The 14,181-nt window shown below is 27.8% G+C and overlaps 1 protein-coding gene across 1 annotated transcript in view; it reads left to right on the top strand.

The window, feature by feature from the left end:
- Positions 1-14,181, top strand: part of ChAT (Choline acetyltransferase) — a 115,795-nt gene that overhangs the window by 81,189 nt on the left and 20,425 nt on the right. The window contains exon 3 of the mRNA XM_065515635.1: positions 7,114-7,305. Within this exon, the coding sequence (XP_065371707.1) occupies positions 7,153-7,305 (153 nt within the window). The 5' untranslated portion in view covers positions 7,114-7,152. The remainder of the gene's footprint in view (positions 1-7,113; positions 7,306-14,181) is intronic.

Below are 14,181 nucleotides of genomic sequence, written 5' to 3'. Positions count from 1 at the left end.
CCATATGGTTTCGAGATTCATAATTTAATCAAGTATTCATGTGTTCAAAAACGAAATTTTCTAATATTTTCTACTGAATTTTAAGTTTTGAATGAAATAATTGGAACCAGTTCAATATGTAATAAATATTTGAATTGAAACTCTTTAGGAAATAGTTCAGTAAATTATACAAAATTCAACAAAGCACGTAAATTTATATATTTATATTTTGTAAATAGATGTACCGATGTTTTTAATTCAGGAACCATACGAAAAGTTTTCTTCTAAAATTGTACAGCTGCAATGGAATATTTTAATATAAAAGTGCATTGCTAATGCAATTTTCTGATGCACTTTCCACTAATTTCTACCATTATAAGGGACCTATGGCCAATTATTGTCCAACCTGCGCAAAATTTTTTTGTGTGATTTCTTTTTATATACAAGAAATTTGTTATATTTATGAGAGATAAAATCCTGTTTCGGGGAGCTAGGTGAAATAATGGACCGATTTAAACCAATATTAAATCGACTCAGATTCTGTGTCGATCGGTATACTTTAAGGAGGGTGTTAAACTAATACTTTTGGGCGTTACAAATATCAGCACAAACTCATAATACACACAATAATTTATTAAAAATACATTTCGTAGCTTATTTTATAATATTTAAGTTTAGATTGTTTTTTTTTCAAAATATTGAATACCCTAATGTATATGTAAGCTGTTGCTGTCACTATGACAATTTGAGTGTGTTTGTTTGAAACGTGTACAGAAATATTTCCTGTTGAAATGTCAATTGCAAGAAAACTTAGAATTGTAAACAATAGAAAAGCCAACAAAAATTAAGTTTAGAAAGAAATACACATATTGAAAGTGTTGCAAAGAATGAAAAAGTAAAAATGCAGACATTTTTTTTTTAAACTTACTTATTAATTGACATATGTACATATAAACTGACATGTTAAATTATGTCCAAGAAAACTTTAGTTGTCAATTTTGGTAAAAACGAAGCGAAACGATAAAGCGAAATTTAGTTCATAGAGAAATTACGAATTGGAATAATAAACGAAATATAATAACTCTATGTATTATATTCTCAATTGGACGAAGAAACCTAAGCATACAGAATTAAAAGTAAAAGAAAATACATTAATTACATGATCAGAATTTGAAACCAGTGCAAAACCATTTTCCATAAACATCTATGCGATCATAATGAAATAGCCTAAGCATACAAATTATAATAATGTTAAAATTTAAAAATTATGCTGGCATTTTTCATTACAACAAATTCTAGAATCTGTGTCTTCGAATTGGTACATTCCTTATGTATTCAATCATCATACTGGTTATTATAAGTGTGCATAATCGGTTTCATAATTTCCCGGAATTATTCTCATTTCCGTTAATTCCCAGGATTTTTTTTAATACTAAATTAAACCAAAAAGCAGTAAGCTTTTTGGTAATATTTGACGAAAGAGACGTAACCACTAAATAAAATACATTTGAATTCTTTTATTTATTTCAAAAACTTATTTTACTTAGGATGATTCAAAACAAAAAACTTTGTTTTATTTTATTTGTTTGCTAAAAAAAAAAGAGGTTACGTTTTTTTGAGCAAATATTTGCCATGTGTGAGCCTACCTTTAGATTTTTTCCAGCATTGCACAATGTTGGTCCAACGTTTTTAATAGTATATAATAGGGTATTCATTCTACTAATGATCGTTCGATTAATCGAATAATTTCATACGAATAATTATTCGAACAATTTAAAAATGCCCATTTTCGAATAACGAATAATTCAAACAATTTTATGTAGAATAATCGAATAAATGTTCATATATATTTAAATTTATTAAATTGCTTAAATTTTTTCATAATTTCAAATTTAAATAAGTAATAAGACTCACAAAAGTTGTATAGTTTCTGAAATTCGACAAATAACTAAAGACAAAGGGACTTTCGATCACTGTAGATGAGTGTTCCGATAATTCCTTCTATAAATATATAAATATTACTGCAAGAAGTTACAATTCTAAAAACAAATCTTTTAAATGTTTTAACCTAGGACTTGAACCAATGAAAATAAAAGGTACGGAATAAAATATTTGTTATTTAGCTGGCGAAATATTAGAAGAATCGCAATTAATAATCAAAATTTTAACTTAGATTAAAGTGGAGTTGAATCAGATGGATAATGTAATTTTGAAACGGTCGTCGAAAGTGATATTGAGGATAACATTTATAATGATTACATTGAAATAGATGAAGGCCATGATCTTAAAATATATTTATATAAGTGATGTTATTATTAACCGCGTACGTAAGTGTTGCAAAATATTTAATAAATCGAATGATAAACACAAATATTGAAAACTAACGTTTTGTTGCAAGAAAAACTTGGTCGTTAAACATCTTTGTCTAACATGGTAATAAACTTTTTGCGTATTTGTAAATGCGTCAATCAAACTTTGAACAGATTCCCTTTTTTGTGTAATTCCCCAATACCACTTTATTAAGCAAAGATTCGGTAACGTTGATAGAGCTTGATGTATAATACAATTTTGTATAAATAATTTAGAAATAATGAATAATTAATTTAATAAAGAATTAGTTACTCAATTTAAAACCCGAATTAATGAACGACATAAAAAAGTTCCTAATACATATATTGTATTTGAATTCAGGTTCATGTCCAACTAGCTCAAATTTTTTAAAGCATAGCTCTAAAACGGAAACTAAAGGGTTTGCTAGTGGAGTTTTGTAGATTATTCGGGAGTTAATCTTATCAGAATATTTCTATTGAAAATTTAATGATGGACTTTGTTTTCGAATGTTTTTTAACATTATCAATACTTGAATTGTTAACTTTAACGTTTTTTTGTTATTCTTTAACAATAAAATACTAAAAAACCGACATCAAAACTTCATTCTTTAATTTTTTTTAAATTATTCGAATAATTCGATTAATTTAAAACCTGTGATCGAATTATTCGAACAAGTTAAAATCTCTTATTTGAATTATTCGTTTTTTTCGAACAAGAGAAAAATCGAATAATTCGAATACCCTAGTATATAAGCTAATTTAAACCACTATGAATATCCTAGAAGTTGTAATGTTAGCCACCTTAATAACACAGTGCAACAAGAAAAAAAAAATAACCATATACGGACACCACTACATGATAAAAGACCAAAAAAAACCCCGTGTCTCCTAGTTTTGCCCAAAGTCATGCACTTTTTGTATGGATCCCTAAAGATTTGGGGTCTCTGTGTCATTTTTGCAAAAACGTGATAATTTTCTCAGTCTCATATCTTGCAAAAACTTCATCTTCAAGATCAAAATCACAAAAACACTTTAAAAAATAGATTTTTTTACCTTTTTTCCCCTGTTCAGGTCCATAGGTAGCAAACCCCAAAATTGAAGGAAACTATCAACTACAAAAATGTACCAAAGATCTCAATAAACAAACTTTCTAGAACATATGACCTTCCTAGGAATGATTCTTAACACCGCTTAGGTATGTCAATATAAGTTAGTAAGAAAAAACTAAAGGAATAAGTGTTTTGGGCCATATGTTATTATAAACTAAAGCATAATTTTAGACAGCTATAAAAAAGTGAATGACTTTGGGCAAAACTGGGAGATACGGTTTTTTTGGTCTTTTATCACGTAGTGGTGTCCGTATATGGTTATATTTCCATGACTCAAAAAATTTCACACAGTGTAATTAATTTAAGAACATAAAAAATCATTTTGGTTTATTCTTAATAACCGAAATTTTCCGTTGTGGGTGAAAAATTGCAGTTGAGTGACAAGTCTATGGTTATCGTGGAATCATTCGATTAACAACAAATTTGGTCATAATAAGGAATTTGAATGTTGTCCATTAAAAAAGGAAGCGCATAATGACAAAATACCGACAAAAATTTACCGAAAATTTCTAAAATAAATATTCCAGGGGAAATTTTCCTGCATAGGTACCCTAATACATATATCAAGAACTGTTTGGAATTAAATCTTACATATCTTACCATTTCGTAAATGAGCAAAAACTTTTTTTTAAAAAAAATTCAATAATTTATTTTCTTGAATGATTTTCGGAAGAGGGCCTCACTAATTATGAACCGATCGCCATGAAATTAGGTCCTGTGATTTATGTCTGTATGAAAGTTATTTCTGTTGAATTGTATGTGTATACCAACATTTTTATGATATTTCTGTTAGTTAAAATGATTTTTTGAAGAGGACCTTATATGAGAGCTATGACTAATTATGCACCGATTATCTCCAAACTTATTTGGAGCGAAATTTGTGTAGATAACAAATTAAACATTTATGGCCGATATAGTCCAATTAAAGGAGTACATTTGTATGGAAGCTAGTTGAAATAATAGATTGATTTCAGCCAGTTTCAATGTACCGAAAGGTATCGAAATACCTTCAAAATTGCGACCTGTACTTTGCGCACAATGTTTACATGGAAAAAAAACCAACCAAGAGTAGAAGGGAAAGTAAGATAAGATAAAATTGCTGTGTGAGGTTAACTTAATTCTAATTGAGTTTAAAGTTAATTTTCCATAAGATATTTCTAGTTTTCCTAGAGCTGGCTTAAGCATCCAATACATTTCAATGAATTTATTTAAATTATAATAATTACAGCCAGTAGTTTTTAAGCAAATTTAAATTTACTCAAAGAACTTTTTGAAATTCCATTAAACAAATTTTATAATAAAATTTGTAATTACATACTTACATCTACATATCTTCTATCTATCTATATATATAAAAATGAAATGGTCCATGTATGTAATGGCATCACTTGAGAACAGCTGGAGCGATTTGGTTGATTTTTTTTTATTCGATTCGAAATTTTCAGGAGATGGTTTGTAAAGAAAAAAAATTCTGAAATTCCGGGTAAAACTCGGAAATTTTTTTTTTGGAGTCCAGTCTGTAATAAAAAAGCTCCCTAAAGTATGCAGTACAAATTTAGATATTTTATTTGCAAATAAATTTGCAGGCAGGTTGGAGAAACTTGAAGAACTAACATTAGTAAATGCCACCGGGCGAAGACGGGGCGGTCAAATAGTATATTAATAATATTGTATTTTTATTCATTGGTCGGCTCATATGTGACCATAGCACATATGTATATTAGGGTGGGTCAATTTGTTCGGGCCCAAAAAACGTTGTAAAGCGTATAGCAAATTCGTAATCTACGGAAAATTCTATGAACTTTTTCAGAAGAAACCATGGTTCTAAAATCAAAATCGAGCTTCCGGTTTTTTACGAGAAGATTTGGAGCTCAAGACCTCTTTTGCTAGGAGACCTCGGGTATGTTCAATTTTAAAAATAATAATATTTCTTCGTTTGTGTTCCGATTTCAAAAAAATTACATATATATAGAATCTTCTCGTCGAGTACTACATATAACATCTCGTAGCTATATATTCTTTATACATCTTCTTAGAAATTTTTTTAGATAACTTAAAAAGAATAGAAGCACTTTTTTCCCAAAAAAATAACGAAAAATCGCCTTTTTTAATTTTTTGAAATTTAAGCATAACTTTGGACTCAGTCATTATTTTTAATCAATTTTTTCTTTATGTTATATATACATTTCTTGTTAGTCCTATAAATTAAAAATAGAGAAATATTTGAAACCGCGGTAATCAAAAAACTGGAGTAGGGTGGGTAAAAATGTTAAAAATGTATTATTCAAATGCCAATATCTCTTACGCTATAAGAGATAATTGATAGCTACGAGATGTTATATGTAGTACTCGACGAGAAGATTCTATATATATGTAATTTTTTTGAAATCCGAACACAAACGAAGAAATATTATTATTTTTAAATTTGAAAAGTTCTACTTGTCTATATATAGACAAGTAGAACTTTTCAATGTTGTTGGATTATTGTTTATCTGTTTGTCGAGATGTTTCAGAAACATACTTCTTTTTGACACTTATTGACACACATTTTCCAAATTCATTAAGATATTGCAGTGATAACATGAATGAAAGACTAATTAATGACTAATTTTGAAAACATCATATTTTATATGTTATAGGGGTATCTTGAATTCGATTCTGATTGATTGTTTTCACATTATTTCTAGGTGTTAAAGCAACATTGTTGAAACCTTCGCTTTTTTAAATTTGATTTTCATTACAATGTGCAGACAAGAATTCTATTTTGCAACCCTCAATGTACTAGTGAGTACCTTTTCTTATTTCCTTCGAAATAATGAAAAGGTAATTTTCTATTTTATATGCACGACATCAACATGAAGGGAATACAGGACAAACACAACTAAATGCGTTCCGTTTCGCTAGAGTAGACGAGGTTTAAAGGAATAATTTCATTTAATTTCAATTTAAGAAATTTCAAGAAAGAAAATAAGTTTCTTATTATTGATCATATATTCGGGTTTCAGGTAAAAGTCATTTCAAATGTCTGCATTTGTATTATTTTTAAATAACGCTAAATTAATTAAACCTATTATTGATTTAATTTTCTGTAAAGCTGTTAGATATCGAATAACATAACCTCACGATCACCATTAGTCCCTGTTGTTGGAAAACCTAAATAAAAAAAAAGAATTCATATATGTTTAGCTCTGCATAAGTATTGTTAAACAGTATTTATCTAAATCATATAATACCCGTAAAACACCAGAATGCTAACAACAATACTTGTACAATATTCGTATAAAATACCACCCCCTCCTTCACTCCATGTTATACTTGAATGCAGACATCGTGAAACTCATTTCCAACAAACAAAACTAAGTTTTGCAACCACTGGGGAATTCTAAAATGAAAAGTTTTTATGAGGGGAAAAACAAAATAAAACAAATAACACTATACAACAAAATCAAGTTTTTGGCTACATTTTATATATTTTCTATAGAACTCTTAGGCAAAAGAATTGGGGAGGAAATGTAAAATATTTTTTAGATAAATTTGCTAGGTATTAGAATACTAACAAATTAAAGATATGTATTAGAAGTACCTTTGCAATAGTGTATAAAATTTAGTTTAAATACCTTATCTAAGTGAATTTATTACCTAATTAATTCTATTTCATATTCATATAATAAATTGAAACAAATTTTCATTTCCAGACACTCCCAAAGGTACCTGTCCCGCCGTTGGAACAAACAATGGCCGATTATATACGTGCATTGGAGCCTATAACAACACCAGCCCAATTAGAACGCACTAAGGCAATTATTAAGGAATTTACAGCACCAAATGGTTTGGGTCCAAGACTACATCAATATTTAGTCGATCGTCGTGAATCAGAAGAAAATTGGGTAAGTTATTGTTTAAACGTGAAATCGGTATAAGGTTTTTATGCAAAATTAACCAAATATTATGTATAAAAAAAATTGACAAAAGTTTGAGCGCGAGGGTTAAAGTTCGTGATAACAAAATTTGGGAACAACTTATAGAAAATCGCCCGTAACTACTCAGTTGTCACCCCTATGGTGGTAAAATGTATGTGTAACCCCCATTTTATTTTTGTATCGCCAATATTTCTCTAGAACAATCTTAACCTTCAGGTAGAAAAATAATTTTGCACGAAATTTTGCCAAAATAGAAAACTATGGAATTACACCAAGCATAAAAGCTATGGTTGTAGATCGGATCGAACCAAGCTATTTTTTACCTGAAACATGTATATTGTGATTGTAAAAAGCCGATTGTGTACATGTGAAAAGCCGAATATAGTTGGCTAGCACTTAGGCTTGCCAAACGTACTGTTTTCAGCAGTACGCGTACTTTTTTTTAGTTTTTGTACTTTTAACTGCATAACCCCTAAAGAAGTACGCAAATGTACTTCTTTTTAGTATCTGTACTTCTTTTTGTACTTTTTTCCTACCTTTTTTGTACTTTCACCATAATTTTATAGAGGTAAACTTATCAGTTAAACGACAAATTTGAACAACAGCAGGATGAACAAGTCAAGCCCGACCATATAATTAGTATTTCTAAACCGGATAACCGGTTAACCGAAAAACCGGTTTTTCTTTGAAATCTCGGTTTTTTGCGAACCGTTTAATTTAAAATGTTGATTTTCGGTTAACCGATTTATCCGGTTTTTTCACTCGGTTAACCGGTTTTTAAAATTTGGGACTTAAATTAATAAATCTAATGTTTTTGTGAATTTTTTATATTCATTGTGTACACATTATATTAAACATTCGGTCTGATTTGAAACCTATACTGGTGATTTACAATACAAACCTCTTTAGATTAATATTTTTAAGAATTACAATTATTCTTTTTCAGAATAAATTGCACATATTGAAACTATTAAAAATTAATTTCCGCATAATTCTAGAAGTTAAACTAAATTTTAATAATGATTCATTATAAATTTTGTGATGATTTTACGAAACGTTAAATTGAATTTGATGTACATACCTTCTTTCAATAAATTTGACTTCATTCGTGTGTTTTGTTCTTAAAATTTTACTCTATTTATCATTTCGTTAGCTTAGTGTACAAAGTCCTTTTCAGAAATATTGAAATCCTTGATTTGAAATCTGATAATGGAGTTTTATTAGTTATTTGGTATGATTTATAATAACAAATAATCACAGCTAAGAAGAAGCGCGTTTGCATCTTATAGGTCCTTTTTTGGGACTTGTAACATTTTCTGTTTGATATCAAAAATTCGAGGTGATAATAAATTTCAAAATTATTAAATATTTAATTAATTTTACATTTTTTGGTTGAAATTTAATGAAAAAAACAATAATTAAAACAAGTATTATATATTTAGTAACATATTTATACTCAATTCCATTTGACTGAGATAATAATTTACAAAATGGTTTTACAAAATGGAATGGACTTTGTACTTTTGTATATTTATAGCTATTTAATATTAACCATTATTCCTGGCTACTAAAAACTAAAAATTTCAAAGTTGTGTATACTTTATTGGACATTTAATGTTTTCTACATATATATGACGGTTAACCGGTTTAACCGGTTTTTTCGATGTCGGTTAACCGAAAAACCGGTTTTCTAAAAAAGGCCAATTTTCGGTTAACCGACAAACCGGTTTTTTAAAAAGTCGGTTTTTTATAAACACTACATATAATACCCTACACCAAGTAAATGAGTAAAAATATTTTTCTTTTAAAATACCAATAATTTATGTGAGTGATTTTCGGAAGTGGGCCTTATATGGGAGCTATGACCAATTATGGACCGATCACCATAAAATTAGGTCGTGTAATTTATGTCTATATGAAAGTTAGTTATGTGTAAATTTGTGTAAATACATATATAAATTAAACATTTATGACCGATAAAGTCCAATTTCGAGAGGACATTTGTATGGGGACTAGGTGAAATAATGGACCGATTTCAGCCAGTAAATAGGCTTCGTCCTTGGGTCGAAAAAATTATATGTACCAAATTTTATCGAAATATCTTCAAAAATGCGACCTGTAAGGTTTACATGGACAGCCAGCCAGACGGACATTGTTTAATAGACTCAGAAAGTGATTCTTAGTCGATCGGTATACTTTAAGGTGGGTGTTAGACCAATATTTTTGGGAGTTACACACATCTGCACAAACGCATAATACCCTCCCCACTATGGTGGTGTAGGTTATAAAAATTCTATGGGCTTTTAGCCGAACGTATATGTAGCAGTTGCAATAATCAGCAAGAGATTTGGCTTTTGAAAAAACGCACAGCAGAGTTTTTATGGAATATAAGTACTTATATAAAAGATCGTTTCAATTTAGAAAATAATAAGTTTGAAAAACTTTCAATTTTCCATCTTAATTCAAACATTTCTTTTCATGAATTGTAGGAAATAATTACATTATTTTCAATCAAAAATATTGATTTAGATCAACTTTTAAACGAATTTATATCAATAAAAACATTTGCTGAAAACATTGAAAAAGAAAAATCTGCAGAAGAAAAATGGAAAGAATTCTTAAATAGTATCATTTCCTAATTTTGAAAAGATTCGTTGCTTCGTCGTTTCAATTCCTCATTCTAATGCAGCCAGTGACGAATTTTTAGTTTAATGTTTAACTTTTGGAGGAAGGAACGAAATAAACTTTTAATAGAATATTTGGAAAGCGAGTTAATAATAAAAACAAACTTTGAATACTATTTTTTGTTAGTTTTTTTATTGAATTAAATAAATTTTGAAAATAAACAATTGTACTTCTTTTTACTCAATTGTACTGCTTTTTTAACTTCGATGTACGTTTTTTGACAATTTCAAATCTGGCAAGCCTACTACTTAGCACTGCTCTAAAAATTGAACAAACTATGAAAGCTCACAAACGTGAACAATTTGTTGGGGGATTTTTCGTTTTGTTATAGATACTTTTTTAATTAGGGAAACCCCGATTTATAGTTCATATTTTTGTTTATGTACATAAACGTAAAACAAGAAAAATTAAAAAATAACACTGTTATTTTAGTTAAAACTAACAGTAACCCAGGAAAAAGTGAGAACATGAAAAATAAAACAGTTAAAACTAAAACCTAAAAACTACATTTTTGAATTTCAACAGCACAACATTTATGTATTTGATAAAAAATTTTATTCCGTATATGTTGGAATCATATTTAATAAAGAAGTTCTGGGTGTTTTTTTATTCACACTGGTACACTAAAATTGGAAGTGTGAAAAAGCACAAAAATGGCTGCAAAAGAAGTGCTCGTTTTCTGGGATAAAGAAAGAATTCCGACTCGAGACAAGTCTTCGATCATAAAGCAAATTGACAATTCACGTTGTAAACGACACCGCGGAAAGAGACGTGGAAATGATGGAGGACTACAATAAAGTATTATGCGTGAACGTAATTTTTTTCGAGAAAAAAGTACACAGTTATTTTTGTGTACTTTTTATACCCTTCACCTTCGTTAGAAGGGTATATATAAGTTTGTCATTCCGTTTGTAATTTCTACATTTTTCATTTCCGACCCTATAAAGTATATATATTCTGGATCCTTATAGATAGCGGAGTCGATTAAGCCTTGTCCGTCTGTCTGTCTGTCTGTCTGTCCGTCTGTCTGTTGAAATCAATTTTCTGAAGACCCCTGATATCTTCGGGATCCAAATCTTCAATAATTCTTTCAGACATGCTTTCGAGAAGTTTGCTATTTAAAATCAGCAAAATCGGTCCACAAAGACCATAGTAAGTTGGACCTACAATGGGTCAAAATCGGAAAAAATATTTTTTAACCCGAATTTTTTTTTCAACAAAAACAAAAAAAAAAATTTTAAATTTAAAAAACAAAAAAAAATTTAAAATTTAAAAAAAAAATTAAATTTAAAAAAACAATTTGAAATTTTTTTTTCCAAAAAATGAAAAAAACTGAAATAAAAAATTTTGTTCACTTAAAAATATTAAAATTTTTTATTTTGAAGTATAATTTGGTGAAGGGTATATAAGATTCGACACAGCCGAATATAGCTCTCTTACTTGTTTTATATAACGTGTTTATAGTTTTCTGAAAGGTAAGATCTTTGGAAATATTATAAATGAAAAATAATTGCAAAATTTGTATTACTGCGAGTATATTTAAAATTTAGGCCACAATTTCTATAATTGCATAGCTGCTTTAAAAATGTAAAGACTGTTTTGGATCTCTCAATATATTTTTAAACAACAATAACAAATCTAAATTTGTTTTCACTTTTGCATTTTGTTCTAAATTGTCTATATAACTGTAAAATTTCATTAACAAAGTTACATATTTATTTAAAATTTTTTTCAGTTGTGCGCCCATTGTGCTCTGTTGGCTATAAGTGCCGCAAATTGATCTAAATCGACAACTAAATGTTTTCATAAAGGTTGAATTCCAAAATGTATGTATGCAATGCAGTCATATCTTTATCAAGACAAAGCGTGCAAACGCGTAGTTAAAATTTAAAAAAAACTTATCATATTGCCTGATTTTACTTTTTCATACATTTTGCGATATGAAACATTATCAATGTTTACACGGTTAAGAATCGCTCGACTTTTTAAGGTTGCATTGCATACATACATTTTGGAATTCACCCAAAATAAATTTTTTTGTCGCCCTATCCCAATAAACCAAACGATATCGCAACAATATCATCTAGGTGATATAAATTATCATATATGATATTGTTCTCGTATCAATGTATACGATAGTATTTCCGTATGATAGCGAAAATTTCATAATTGGAATAATTATGGTATTGTTTTCGCTATCACATTTTCCAATAAAAACTATAATAAAATCGCCATGCAAGAGATCTTATTCGGAATACTACTTATCTAATAATTAAAATTATATTTCTTATCTGTTAGACTACATACATATTTCGTTGAAATAAGACAAATCATATATTTCGTCTCATTCATATCACATGTGCCTATTTTGTTGCAAATATTTAAAAGTTTAAAAAAAGTTTTCTCTTTCATGGTTTATTGAGATGTTATTAATATAAATGCTTTATTAATTTTACTATTTGCTGTTATTAAATAGTGATTAGATTAATATAATTTTGTTTAACTAATGTGTTATTTATCAGCTAATTTATAAGACTTACAACAATAAAATTATTATTAAAACACTTGAGATACGAAAACCCTTAAGTAATTGAAATATGATTAATGTACATATTTATTTTTTTAAAAAAATAGGCAAAGTTCTGTTAGAAATAAGCCTCGGAAATGAAAAAGATAAAAAATAGAATTCTTAAGCAAATATTTAATCTTGACAAAACTCAGCCTTTTTGAAATTGAAAACAAAACGTTTTCAAAATCCTTAAAAATAGCAAAAATAGTTTACAAATCAAATTCGAAAGCAAAAAATTTTTGAATGACCATCTAATAATGAAAGCAAATCAATGGTAACTATCTTCAACGGACATTGTTATATCGACTTCGCTGTTAGCTAAAAACCACTACTGCCTTGATTTTTTACCTATTTCTGATATATATCTAGATTACTAAGTCATTAATACAGACAATATGGATATATAATGAATTTCGTATAGTAATTCGGACCTATAATGGGTCAAAATTGGGAAAATTTTTTTGATTTTTTTTCACCTACAAATTATTTTTTATTAAATCGAATTTTAATTTTATAAAAGGTTTATAAAACAGTATTTCCATAAAAAAAACGTTTGCTTAAAATGTATCAAAAGAAAAAACTGTTAAAGAAAAATGAAGAGAGGTTTTAATTTTGAAAAAAACTTTATGTTTATTTTTCCTATACCACATACAAATGCGGCAACTAAGAGAATATTCTATTTAATGTTTACCTTTTCGAGAAAATAAATAAATAGGTTTTTTTAAAAAATTTAGAGAGTGAACTGACTATTAAAACTATTTTTGAATTTACAAGTTTCGAGTTTTTTAATATTTTAAAAACTGAAAATGTCAGAAATGGAATTAAAAATAATGATAAATATGTGTAAAATTTTTGAATTATTACAAAAACATAAATATAAAAAACAAGTTATATTTAGTATTAAAACTATTAATATAAACTGGTTCAAATTAACTTTGTTATTAAACACAATTAAAATCCTAACTAATATTGTGTTATTAATTTTTTGTAATTAATAGTTACGATCTCATTTGTTTGTTGTTTTCTGAAGAATATGTCATTTTATGTTATTTAATGAATTTAAGGACGTTTTCAATAAAAACACAAATGTACTTTTTTTATTAATTGTACTGCTTGTTTTTCTTTGATGTACTTTCTTTGCCAATTCAATCCCTAGGTAAATATAACAAATCATATAAGATGGACCAACTTTGAATTTATTTTAAAACTGCAGTTTTAATTTCTGAATTGTGATGATGCTCAGTTAAACCTAGATTATAAACTAAATAAACACACGTTCTACTATTTGGTCATATTGTCATAATGTCATAATATATTATGATAGTTTAATAAATTTTTTGTTATGTTTCAAACAAAAATGTTCTAAACTAATAAGACTATTTGAACCAAGGTCTAGTAATAAGGTCTGTGCAACTCTACAACAATTCAAAAACAAAAAGAAAAACAGGCATTTTGTTTGTGTAAAACTATACTGAACTTGTCGAAAACATTACCAAAACAAACATACATAATATAATTTTATCATACATTTATTTTTTTAGATATATGAAATTAAAGAACTATTGAAGAGCATTAACGCATTTTTTATT

This window comes from Calliphora vicina, chromosome 1 (assembly GCF_958450345.1).
Source record: "Calliphora vicina chromosome 1, idCalVici1.1, whole genome shotgun sequence".
Classification (NCBI taxonomy): Eukaryota; Metazoa; Arthropoda; class Insecta; order Diptera; family Calliphoridae; genus Calliphora; species Calliphora vicina.
The sequence above is the reverse complement of the archived record's forward strand: the minus strand, read 5'-3'. Positions and strand labels throughout refer to the sequence as shown.